The sequence below is a fragment of the Nannobrachium achirus genome (assembly GCF_963921795.1).
Source record: "Nannobrachium achirus genome assembly, chromosome: 16".
Classification (NCBI taxonomy): Eukaryota; Metazoa; Chordata; class Actinopteri; order Myctophiformes; family Myctophidae; genus Nannobrachium; species Nannobrachium achirus.
The window spans coordinates 47794967-47808826 of record NC_137823.1 but is presented as its reverse complement, the minus strand read 5'-3'; the positions used below and the strand labels follow the sequence as shown (position 1 = coordinate 47808826).

Below are 13860 nucleotides of genomic sequence, written 5' to 3'. Positions count from 1 at the left end.
CTGTCTAAAGATGTGATTTATTATTGGAGTGGGCGGCGCGATTCGGCCGTTAGCGCGAGTACGGCCCGTGGATGGCCGAGTCTAAGTCCCGGCCAAGGATGGACGTCTAGACCGGGGCTTCGTTGAGGCCTCCGATAAAATAATTAATTTTATTAAATATCCCGGACATATCCCTGGAATACGTCGCGCTGCCTACAATGAACATTTGGTGAACATTGGGGGGGTCTAAACTTTATTTTAAACCATTTTCAATGGAATAAATCGTCGGAGCATCTAGCGTCTCTCGTTGGTGAGCGCTGGGCGAGCCGGGACCACCCACGTTGCTCCAAGCAGCTCGGGGTAAGTAAAATAGCAAATAAAAAATTGTTTTTGATCCCGAATATCCCGAACTAGTTCGGGATAGGCACTAAAAGGGTTAAGTGTGGAGATGACCGATGTCTTAGAATTAGGGGTGGGGGATATGGTGCTAATTATCGTGGAGACGATACAATGTCTCCACAATATGCCATTTCAGAGGTATCGTATATATCGTGATACAATTGAGGGAGCCGTGTAAGAAATCCTGTTTAATCGTTAATACAGAGATTCATTGCAGAATTCAATTTAAGCCTGCATTTTGGTCTAAATCAGTTGTTCTCAAACTTTAAAATGTCAACTATGGGTCCATTTGGTTCCATTTGTACACTGTCAGAGTTACATACTTGTAAAGTTCAATTTAGACCTCCCAAAAGGAACCCAGAGAGTCTAGTTTTTGTCAAGTGACTTGAAAAATAACCATCAAAACCAACATGAAAAAAGAATCGTGATAAAATCATCGTGTATCGTGATACAGCTTGGGAAAATATCGTGATATTGTATTTTGTCCATATCGCCCACCCCTACTTCGAATCCCATTAGATACAGCATACATGTCAGTACATGACACCTGTCCAGACCTGCACACGGGGCCTTTGAGTGCACCGTTAAGTGTGGTCGCGCTGTCCGTCAGCGCAACAGTGGAGAATCCAAGCTTCCCCACAGATAAAGCCCTTCCTGCCGCTGCTGAGGCTAACCTTGGAGCAACGTGATAAGCTAACAGTCTGTTTACATTCCCCCGGACAAGACTGTGGAGGTGGAGTGAGCGTGAGTGGTGAATGCGTGTGTGTGCGTGTGTGTGTGTGTGTGTGCGTGTATGTTTTAAAAGATCGTGATACCATAGGAACTCAAGTGGACTAGGCCTCTTCCAATGGTATGCAGCCATATTAGGTAGTGAAGTCGAGATGACCTGAGGAAGGGCTATGTGTGTGTGTGTGTGTGTGTGTGTGTGTGTGTGTGTGTGTGTGTGTGTGTGTGTGTGTGTGTGCGTGTGTCTCACTCTATCTCAGCATATTCCCAAGGTAGTTTGTTAATGCACGTGTGTGTGTGTGTGTGTGTGTGTGTGTGTGTGTGTGTGTGTGTGTGTGTGTGTGTGTGTGTGTGTGTGTGTGTGTGTGTGTGAGAGTGTTTTACCTTGTACAGCTAGGCCAGCTAGTCTGATCCCCTGCTCTACGGTGCAGTGGAGGCGTCCATCCAACACCTCCTTCTTCACCTGCAGGTAATACTGGTACCTGGACAGACAGACAGACAGACAGACAGACAGACAGACAGACAGACAGACAGACAGACAGACAGACAGACAGACAGACAGACAGACAGACAGACAGACAGACAGGCATTAGTCAAAGCAATGCACATTGACAGCTTGTGTTCAACTGATATGTAAGAAGACATGTAAGAAGTGCAGTGTTTTCACCCACACACACATACAGGTCCACAGTGATTCAGACGTTGCAGCAGTGTTGGTTTTGACAGCAAATTTTGATTTAGTTTTAGTCATATGGTCTTTTGAAATGTTTTGCTTCTAGTCTGTTTTTGGTCGGACCAAATACCATACCAAGATTGTATTTAGTGACTAAATCTACAGTTGATTTAGTCTACTAAAGTGTAGGCCTACTTTGGCGGGCCGATTGTATTTAGTAACTAAATCTACAGTTGATTTCGTCAACTAAAGTGTAGGCCTACTTTGGCGGGCCTTGATGGTGTCTTAGTGACTTGTTTTACACTTGAAAATAGCAACATCCGAGCGCAACCAAACTTGACTTTACAAACTGACTTGTCTTTTAGTTCTACTGGGTCTCTTCTCCACTAGCCTCGGAAACCCAGACTTTTATTTACTTCTCCACCAGTCCCTCCTTAACGTTTTAGTGTCGTTTTTATTTGTTTGACGACATTGTCAATATATTTAGTCTTAGTTTTTAGTCATCATCATAGCTACTTTTTTTCTCCTTTTTTATCAGCGAAAAAACGGTAGTAGACGATCATTTTTCGCCATGGTTTCAGTCGACGAAATCAGCACTGCGTTGCAGCAATTAAATATGACAGAGAGAGCCATGCTGGTCTGCCTCTGGTTTGGGCAAGAAGACAGCAGTGGCGACGGCGCTTCCAGTAAAAACAATGCCACAGAACCCTGTTACAAAATCAGTGAATCATCCCCCGGCTACATACCACTGACTCATCTTCAGTGGTGGGAAAAGTACTCACATTTTGTACTTAAGTAAAAGCATCAATACTGCAATGTAGAGATGTACTCCGTTACAAGTACAAGTCTGGAATTCAAAATGTACTTGAGTAAAAGTATGAAAGTATTGGCATCAAAATGCACTTAAAGTACCAAAAGTAAAAGTGTAGTAAAATGTTTGAAAATAGCAGATCGACAAGCTCACAACGCGTCGCATCGTGACGCGTTGTGAGCTTGTAGATCGGCTATTTTCAAATAGCCAAGGCATAGAATAGGGCTAAAGTGCATTAATGTATGTTTAAAAATATAATCATTTATAACTGCAAAGTAACTAACTAGTAGTGACTAAAGTTTTCAAATAATTGTAGTGGAGTAAAAGTACAATATTTGGATCCGAGACGTAGTGGAGTAGAAGTAAAAGTACTGAAAACTGGAAATCCTCAAGTAAAGCACAAATACCTCAAAACTGTAAGTACAGTACTTAAAGGGGAGGACCACCCATTTTCAATATTGAACTGTGTCATTAATATACCTTAGAGGAGTTGTGTGGAAATAGAAAAAAAGTTCCCCCCTTCTTTGTTGCCTAGAACTGGAGGATTGATTTTGGGGTTTGTATTGTAAAGTACAACTTGATGACATCACACATTGTACTTTACAATACAAACCCCAAAATCAATCCTCCAGTTCTAGGCAACACAGAAGGGGGGGGGGAACTTTTCCACACAACTCCTCTAAGGTATATTAATGACATATTTCAATATTGAAAATGGGTGGTCTTCCCCTTTAAGTAAATGTACTTAGTTACTTTACACCACTGCTCATCTTTGACTTTGAGGAGAGGAAAATCAAATGTGTTCCAATAGGGACCGAATTAGCATAATTCTACAGGCGTTGCCATACATTTAGCTACTGGCCGACAACGGCGAAATCCGGTAGCGTTAAATAAACACTCCCGCCCGATTCTATTGCGTGGGGTTGGCTTTTTAAGCTCACGTTTACATGGATCTAGGTATTGGCTAACACATTCCAAGGTATGCCCAACACAAGCTAAACAAACAATAGCGCTGGGTATAGCAGCGTAATTGCATATTGCTGATGTGAGGCTAGCTGGGGATCGGCGGTGTGGTCGTTCTTTTGGGCTGCGTTTCACCCCAGTGTTAAGTTGATATGACGCCGCTCAGTCAGAGGGCGACCTTCACACAGTGTGGTTCACAGTCCCCCAAGCCCAAGTGGCTGAAATATACAACGTTTGTTCCCAAAGTTTGAGTTGCTTTTGTCCACTTTTAGCTTTGGTCCAATTCTGGTGTTTTTCTTTTGAGGAATGATTTCGCCACAGAGAGGCCACACAGAAGGAGAGACAGAGAGACAGAGAGAGAGAGAGAGAGAGAGAACAAGAGTGAGAAAAGGAGTGAAAAGAGAGCCAGAGCTGTCGGGGCGACCGGGCTCAGCTGCACAAAACGCGCACGCCGTTTCCTGTTTGTTGCCATGGCGACCACAGAGCGAGTCTTTCCAATGTGGGCTGTAGGACACCTTTCCTGACACGCACGCACGCACGCACGCACGCACACACACACACACACACAGGAAGAATTCTGAGTGAAAGCATACATCAAGACAGTCCATGCCAAAGTGCACAAACTTCTATGTGGAAACCACCAAGTTATCCATGCTTAGTCACTCCTTCTATACACAGCATAGCACTGCTCGTCACACACACACGTGAGCGCACACACACACACACACACACACACACACACACACACACACACACACACACACACACACACACACACACACACACACACACACACACACACACACACACACACACACACACACACACACACACACACACACACACACACACACACACACACACACACACAGATTTTCCTCCAGTGCAAGAAAACCCCCTCTTAAAAGGTCCATATATCTCGCGGAATGACAGATTTTCCATTCATTTAACGAACAGAAATTTCACTTGACATTTTAAACTGAATGAACTGGAGGGACCTGACCCAATACCTGGCACCAGGAGTCAAACAGGGAGAAGTACTCATGGAAAAAAGAGTCATTAGAAATACAAAGAAAGGACTGAACTTCACTGAAGCTACACCGTAAAATCCTCAGTCAGTTTAACCCAGTGGTTCTCAAACTGTTTCATGTCAAGGACCCCCAAATTATATGACACTTATTAGCCCTGGGACCCCCCATTTGAAAAGACATGCCAAGGACCCCCATGAGAGAAGATTTGTACGGCTCTAGCAGTGATTCTCAACCATTTTAATTTCAAGGACCCCAAGTTTGACATGGATTTTAGGCTACGGACCCCCATATAATGGCATTTCTATGTCTGAGACCCCAATCTATATGTAAAATCAATGTTAATTTAACTCTGAGAGTGTACAAATGGAACCAAATGGGCCCCTAACGGTTCCATTTGTAGACTCTCTGAGTTACAGACCCATACGGATCCATTTGGTTCCTAACTATCATTTAGCTGGGGACCCCCTGGAACTGCATCCAGGATGCCTGGGGGTCCCGGACCCCACTTTGAGAACCACTGGCTTAACCCATTAAGACCTGAGGCCGATTCTACAAATGCCTTCTAAATCCCCAGCCATTTGGAACCCCCAAATATGATGTATTTGGCCGCAGACACCCCCCCCCCCCTCCCCCATCTAAACATATTTTGTTCCAGGGATCCCCAGAAGCACAGAGTAAAATGATTTTTCCAATTGCTGATCTACAAGCCTGTAGCGCTTGTATATCTGCTACTTTTGAATAGCCAGAGTATGCTATATATGCCAAAGTATGCTTTATCTAAAATGACACAGATGCTTTTTTCAGTGGGTCTGGTGTATAAATGTAACCAAATCGATACAAAGTGTCCATCTGGTTACATTGTATACACTATCAGCAGTTAAAGGAGCAGTTCACCCCAAAAATGACTTTTATCCTTTTGATTACTCACGCCATGGAGACTTGAGTACAATAAATATTTTTTTGTATTTGTCGCATTCCTAAGACAATAATTTGATTACAATAAATCTACCCCCCCATTTTCACACTCACTCCAGAGGGCCACAATGCATATACATAGCAAAAATAGCCGATCTACAAGCTCAAAACGCGACGCACGCTTGTAGATCGGCTATTTTTGCTATTTTTGAATGGGAATCCTAAAAAGTTATGCATTTATATGTTCTTATGTTAACATTATGAACTTAAAGGCAAATACATTGGAAATAAAAAATACAATAACATTTTCATACTAGTCATTTAGCTACTAATATAGACTGAAGCAATTAAAGCGGGTAATTTTACCATGTTTGGAATTGTAACAGCTGAAATCAATGATATATCAGTACTCCAATATCAACCTGCGGGCCGCATTAAGTGAAGGTGAGGGCCGCATGTGGCCCCCGGGCCGCCAGTTGCCCAATGCCCATGTATGAATTAGACGTTTACCCAGGACCCAAAACTATTGAAAACAGCAGATCTACAAGCTTGCTGAGCTTGTAGGTCAGCCATTTTCACTACTTCTTAAAACGTCTGTGTTCTAATTTATGACATTTATTTGAATTTTGTTTTTAATTCATTAAAAAAATGCTTTTTTGGGAATGTTTTTTGAAAATATTTTGAATATTAACAATTAAAAAACTAAATGTTGGAAACCCAAAAAAACAAAAGGACCCATAACAATCTGTCCTGGGGTCGTGACCCACTGTTTGGGAACCAGTGAAGTATAGTGAATAGTTCACATTCGTACTGTTCACAGTGTATTGTACTAATTGTGCCAATTGCATCACGCCGCGGCTGCATCCTTTACAATCATCTGTCTTCATCAGTCAATTTCTAGTAATTAAAGTTGCATGTCGGACTTCAACACTCAGGATTCTGTTGTTAGTTTCACCTGCTAACGTCTTTCTAACATCTCACTGCCTCACTCACTCGTTCTCCCCCCTCTCTTTCTCTTACTCTCTCTCTCTCTCTCTTTCCCTCTCCGGCTTTCTCTCTCTCTCTCTCTCTCTCTCTCTCTCTCTCTCTCTCTCTCCCTCTTGTTCTTTTTTGAGCTTCACTCTGTGCGTGTTCTGGGCCTATAATCTGACCCCGCCCTCCTCCCTCACCCTGTCATTACACTGGTTGGCTGAGCCGCCATTCCGTTCCCGTGGCAACCCTGTAATTTGCCAACCCCAGTCACCGCCACCGTAGGGAGGGGGAGGAGCTTCATGCGGTCTGGAGGGAGGAGCCAAGTAACCATGAAATACTTGTGAATATACTGTATATAGATATAGATATAGATATAGATATACATATACATATACATATACATATACACAAACCGTATACTAGAGGTTCGGGCAGCGTAAGTTCGGCACTCACATGTAGTCATAGTATTGGGGGTGTTGACAGAGTACCTGTTGTACCCGTCTGTCTGTGTCCCTTTTGTGCCCGTATATGGAGATGTCTGTTTCTGTCTGTCAACTTGTGTCACCTTTATGCTCATATATCAGTCAGTCCTTGTCCCTTTTATGCTCATATATCAGTATAAGCCCAGATATGGGCCTGCCCCTTTTGTGCCCATATATGGAGCTGACTGATTTGTTTGCACATGATGCTATGATGACACATTGAGGTTAGACAACACACTCCTCCATATCTGGGCGCGTAACTACTTTGGGAACTCCTTATATGGTAATGTCTGAGTCAAAGTGACATGAGCATGACAACGTGGTCTGCCGGCCGGTCCTCCCATAAGGAAATATTTTGGCTTGTATATGTATATATTTATCATTTATATTGTATATATATATTACACTGTAATAGTGTCAAAAATGTCTCCCATTGCCAAATCAATGTTCATTCTTAACTTTAAATTTAACAATACCTGCAAATAAACCAAAATGAAAAGAAAATCCATTTCCACAACTCTTGCTCTATTACGGTGTGCATCAAACAGAATATTGTGCTGTGTCTGTGTGGCAAAACAAGAAACTTTCAAGGCCATGAAGCAGCCACCTACCATGTCTTATGACTTCAAATCAATAATACTAATATTATATAACCTTTCTTTGCCTCGATTACGACTAATGAACGATCACTAAAATAAAGTGAAAATGGCCTAAAATCATATGTACATCTAAAGAAATCACACCCAATGTGAAGTGAGCGGTGGTCGTGCTTGCATAACATCTTCAGACTAGGATTTAAGTCTAGGATGTACAGGCTATGCTACACACACACATTTTGCTATGGCAAAACGCTGAGGAAAAAAGCTACAGACATACGACATATGACATCACTAGACAAACATGATGCTACGCACACACATTTTACTATGGCAAAACGCTGAGGAAAAAGGCTACGGACACACGCACAGCTACGGACACACACACATTTTGCTATGGCAAAACGCTGAGGGAAAAAGCTACGGTTTTGATATCATCTCGGTTAATGACCCAACCCTATGGCGCACACACCTGGCGAGGATGTCATGCCAGTGACATCATGGCGCTGTAATAACAGGTGAGCTACAATAACAGACATCCTAGTCTCAGACCAGACGACGTCATCTTTGACTTGTAAAATCCTTAGTGTTCATTTAACTAAAATAAAAAGAAGCCACCCAAACGGACCCTGCAGGGTTCCCAACTGAGGACTGCAGTGTGTGGCAGACAGACTATACCCCGGGCTGACATCACTGGCATTCCAAATGGCCCCACATGACTCGCACAAAGACCCCCTTTATGTGCCCACGCATGTTCAGACCCTCTGCTCAAGACAGGCTACCAGATGTCCAAATGGCTAAGACAACAAGTGTGTGCGTGCGTGTGTGCATGTGTGTTGTGCGTGTGCATGTGCGTGTGCGTGCACACACTCCCCCAGTGGTATGACCCCTGTCCACCCCCTCAGCCCCACAGTGGCGTCAGTTCAGAAAAAGCTAAGGTATGGCAACATGACTGGTGTCTTGCACACGCGCATGTTGCCATACCTTAGCAACAGGCAAGATATATTTATTTTGAGAAGTACATTTTTTTCTACGGTTTCTTGGGCTGAATATGGCAGCCTGGAACTGTTGTTCAAGTGCAGCTAAAGCTGGCATGTTAGTAAACGTGCCACAATTAACAATAATGCAATGCACCTGTGCAGCAGACCTGCAGAACCTGGGAATATACCATTTTGTCAAGATGGGGAGAATACAAATGTGGAGAATATAATTATTATAATACCTTGTTAAAGTGACCATTTAGTTAATTTTGCATTTGTAGTTATTTTACTGTAATTTAACAACATAATAACCAGCACAGATAGACAAAGAGACATTCTTGGATTTATATTTAAAAGTAACTTTTATTTTCCCCACTGGACCCAGGGTATGGCAGCTGCATACCCCTGCCATACCCAATTGACGCCCCTGCAGCCCCAAATGGGTCCAGACGGCTGTGTGGGAGGTTGGGTGGGGGGGGGGGGGGTCACTACAACAAAGTTGTTGAATCAGCAAGGGGCGGAACGAGTACATCTGTGCGTGTGTGTGCTGTGTGTGTGTGTGCGTGCGTGTGCATGTGTGTGTGTGAGTCAGTATGAGTACATACGTACGTCGTACGTATAGTATGTCTACATGCACGCCATGTTTTGCTATCTTTGTAGGGACCAATTGTCCCCACGAGGACAGTAAAACCATGCTCTCTGTTCATCCTAACACACTGTGGGTTTGATGTCTGCACACTGCGGGCAAAAGGTTCCTGTACAGCCTAAGAAAATCTAGCAAAATATTTACACATTCGTGTTTATTCCTAGACTTGAGATCAGCAGCCTAACTGTCAGTGGTGGTGGGTACTGGATATATCAGATGGTCGCATATTTTACTTAAGTAAAAGGATCAATACTGCAATATAGAAATACTATGTTACAAGTAAAAGTCTGGAATTCAAAATGTACTTGAGCAAAAGTATGAAAGTCTTGGCATCAAAATGTACTTAAAGTACCAAAAGTAAAAGTAACAAATTGTTTGAAAATAGACAATCTACAGACTCACAGCGCATGCGACGCGTTGTGTGAGGTTGTAGATGATTGGCTATTTTTGAATAGCCACGGTATAAACTAGGGCTAAAGTGGTTTATGTATATTTTATAATATTACAATTTATATCTGCAAAGTAACTAGCAACTAAAGTTTCTAAATAATTGTAATGGAGTGAAAGTACAATATTTGCCTCTGAGATGTAGTGGAGTAGAAGTAAAAGTATTGGAAAGGGGAAATACTCCAGCGTAAAAGTACCTCAAAATTGTACTTATGTACCGTACTTGAGTAAAATGCACTTAGCTACTTTACACCACCGCTAACTATGTTACCCGCCAGACGCATGCACGCATGCACAGACAAAAACTATTGTGACCGCAGAGAGGGGCAACATTCTTTGAGTGTACAAGCATTGTGTGACTACAAGCACTGTTTCATGGCTGTTTTTTGTTCAAATGGCTGTCAAATGTCTAAATGTGATAAGTCTGAGCATGCCCAGTGTACATGAATGGTCATGTGACATGCATTTGCAGGCTCAGAGTATGGACGGAGATTAACCCTCGTGGGGCGATAGTTGATACCAAAGCCTCCCTATACTGTGGGGGAACAGTTGCCAAAAATAGCCGATCTACAAGCTCACTAGTGCCTACTAGTATAGCGCCCTTTGGGTTTTGGAATCCAGTCGACTAAAGCAATGGTTCTCAACCTGCGGGTCGTGACCCCCAGAGGGGTCCCCAAATTATTTTGTGGGGTCGCCAGATGTTTAGCTAAATGTTAACATTGTTTTCTCACTCAACAGTAAACAGACCAACATACAGTATAAGTGTATACAGGGTATCTGCACATTTCTAAAATGACAATTTAAGGACTTTAAATACCTTTTTAGTACCTTTGGTCAAACATTGGTCAAATTGTCAAATATTAGAGGCGGAAATTTTGAAAATAGCAGATCTACATGCTCACAGCGCCTTGTGTTGCGAGGCATTGTGAGCATGTAGATCTGCTATATTCACAATGGAATAGATTGAGTCAAACTAAATGTAATGCCAACTCCTACAATTCCAAAAGCTTGTGCAGGGTGGGGGGGGGGGGGGGTCCCCAGTTAAAATATAATTATTTTGGGGGTCACGGCCTGAAGAGGTTGAGAACCACTGGACTAAAGGAGAGGTTTTAAGGCGTTATTAAAACCAACACTTGCACAGCGGTGGTTTTCATATTAAAGTTATTCAATGAAAACATCTCTGTATAGATATAACCTGAGGGGTTATAGTTATAGCTTTAGGGTAAAATATGGTTATTTGAAGGTTATGGTTAAGGGTTGATGTCCCCAAAAAGATAGCAAAACAAATGTGTATTTGTGTACACACACACACACACACACACACACACACACACACACACACACACACACACACACACACACACACACACACACACACACACACACACACACACACACACACACACACACACACACACACACACACACACACACACACACACACACACACACACACACACACACGTATGCGTGCACACAACATGAAAGCAACACCCAGCACAACCCAGCTCACTCCAATCACACTGTGGAGCGACAGCCCCCTTCCACTAAAACCCTGGTCATTTTCACGGCTGCATAGTACTGTAGTACTGTAGGAGGAGAAGAGGAAAAGGACTGAGGGGAAAGATGAATGAACCGAGGTTCAGAGAGGGAGATCTGGTGTCAGGTCACACGTCGTTCAAACACTCAACTTCAAAGCACTCATTCTAACCACAGTATAAAACACCTTACTTTCTCCGTCTCACTTTAGATTAACAGAGTGGAGAAGGAGATATAAACCCCCCCCCCACCCCAATTCCTCCCAGGCCAGGTGTGCTGGCACAGGGATGACACGCAGGCCGTTGCTATGGGAGACACCCGTGACTCCAAAGACGCAGATTGCTGCACAGCAAACTCCTGAGTGTTCATTTAACTCTGAGTGTACAAATGCAAACAAATGGGTGAGTAGGGGTCCATCTGGTTACATTTTGTACACTTTCGGACTTATAAATGGATTAATGAACACTTATAGAGACTCTTGGACTCTCTATAGACTCGTAACATTTTCCTTCTCAAACGGTTTCACAGATATTGTCACAGAGTGTTGAGACAAGGACAGCTCATTTAAAATTAAGAGGACTATTACTTTTCTTTTTCTTGGCGACAGTGTAAAAAGCTTGACTGAGTCTTGGTGAAAGAAAGTAAGAGATGGTATGTTAAGATCTTTTTAAGAGACCAAATTGTTATTTTAACCAACCTGCAGTATGGTAGAGCATGTTAATACTTCCAGCAACACTCAACTCTCCTTATAACACAGCTGCAGTGGTTAGAGGTGGTCTCCCTACTCCTCTGTTCATGGGTTTCAAATGTAGTCGAACACCGGCCATGTTGAGGACCAACACATGTGTTTCAATTTGTCTGACTAGCATAGAACTAATGTTCTACACCAATCAGAACACCTGTATTGGTCCTCAACTTTGCCGGTGTAGGGCTACATTTGAAACCCCTGAATTTAGATATTTGGAACCGATATAGGAAGGGAAGGACCGATAATTGACAACAACGTTAAATTCCTCACTTTTCCAACAAACACTCCAGAACAGCTCAACACTACAGTAAAAGTTTAGATTCCTGGGGCAGGACATGAAAGTTATTATTTGTTATTGATGTATTTGAAAAATGAAAAGGGGAGGGGGGAGGGCTTTACAAAACGTCTGCCTCTGGAGTTGTGTGTGCGTGTGCGTGTGTGTGCGTGTGTGTGTGTGTGTGTGTGTGTGTGTGTGTGTCTCTTACAATGTAGTGCATTGTGACTAACGCCTCTCAGAACTGCAGCTGGCTTCTGGGTAGATTCTTGGGGCACAGGGTGAGTGTGTAGTGCGTGCACATGTGGCCATGTGTGTGTGTGTGTGTGTGTGTGTGTGTGTGTGTGTGTGTGTGTGTGTGTGAGAGCCAGACACCGCCCCCCCCCCCCCCCTCCCCTTTAGCACTTCTTCCTAGAGGAATGTGTGGTCCACCTCCTCCTACACTGGAAGGCTGTGCCAACATTCCAGAGCTTTGCTTCCCAAACAGTGGGTCGCGGACCCATTTTTGGGCCGCTGACCCATTTTTGTGAGTCGCAAAATCACAAGAAGCAAATATCCCTGTTGTTTCCTTTCATTATCGTTTCACGAAATAAAACATGTATAAAAACACAAATCCAGGCCAGGGTCATAGGGTAGTGGTCCAGGCACCTAGTCTGGTAATCCAGCACTTGCAGCGTCGCAGGTACGAGTCCCGATCCTGACGACATTGATCCTGACGATATTGAATGCTTTAGCTATAGAAAAATAGCAGATATACAAGCTCACAGTGCGGCACCGAGTGCCACGCTGTGAGCTTGTAGATCTGCTATTTTTGAAGAAGTCGTGAAAATGTGTGCAAATCTTTGAATATATGTATTTTTAAAGCGAACGTTTGTAACTCAAATTTTGCTTCTGGGGGGGGGGGGGGGGGGGGGGGTGTCCCTGGAACTAGATTTTTTGAAATGCGGGTCCGTAAATGTGGATGCCTAGAGATAGAGGGGGCCTTGCCCTACCAGACATGAGGACATACAATATCTCCTTCGAAATGGCTAAATTGTCTAAACACTTTAGTGGGTTGGACTCTGACTTGGACTGGGTAATCATAGAGAGAAGCCTGGCTTCACCATTTCGTCCAATTGATGTTCTGTCACAGGCAGCGAGCAATGAACCCAATCCGAACCCTATAATGTCACATTCAAAGAATGTATGGGCTAAGATTCATAAAGCACACAAGATGTCACAGTATAAACAACCATACTCTTCACTCTGGAATAACCCTAAAATATGTATTGGGAAGACAAAGGTATTTTGGAAAAAATGGCAGACAGCCGGGATTAATAATATCAGTGACCTATTTGACAACGGGAACTTTATAACTTGCTCAGATCTGAGAGCGAAATATAAACTTGGGAATGATGGTACATTTTGGAAATATTTCCAAATGAGACATTGTCTGGGCAGTACTTTTGATGCTGGTGAAAACCCATTGCTTGATTATTTAAAACTACCACACGAAGCTCATACCGCCTCCGTATTTTATAAAATGTCAAAACAACAGTTGGGTGATACATGTGACAGTCTCAAACTGATATGGCAAAGGGATCTGGGTGTGGATATTGAAGATGAACATTGGAAAGGACTTATAGCAAATGCAGGACAAGGGATCAGAGAAGCAAGGGGAAAATTTATTCAATATAAAA

At 43.1% G+C, this 13860-nt stretch overlaps 1 protein-coding gene across 1 annotated transcript in view; it reads right to left on the bottom strand.

Annotated features, from left to right (window-relative positions):
• LOC308301287 (tyrosine-protein phosphatase non-receptor type 14-like) overlaps positions 1 to 13860 on the bottom strand; it is a gene marked incomplete at its 5' end in the record, with an annotated part of 52801 nt that overhangs the window by 23854 nt on the left and 15087 nt on the right. The window contains one exon of the mRNA XM_080745215.1: positions 1489 to 1586. Coding sequence (XP_080601341.1) covers positions 1489 to 1586 — 98 coding nt within the window. The remainder of the gene's footprint in view (positions 1 to 1488; positions 1587 to 13860) is intronic.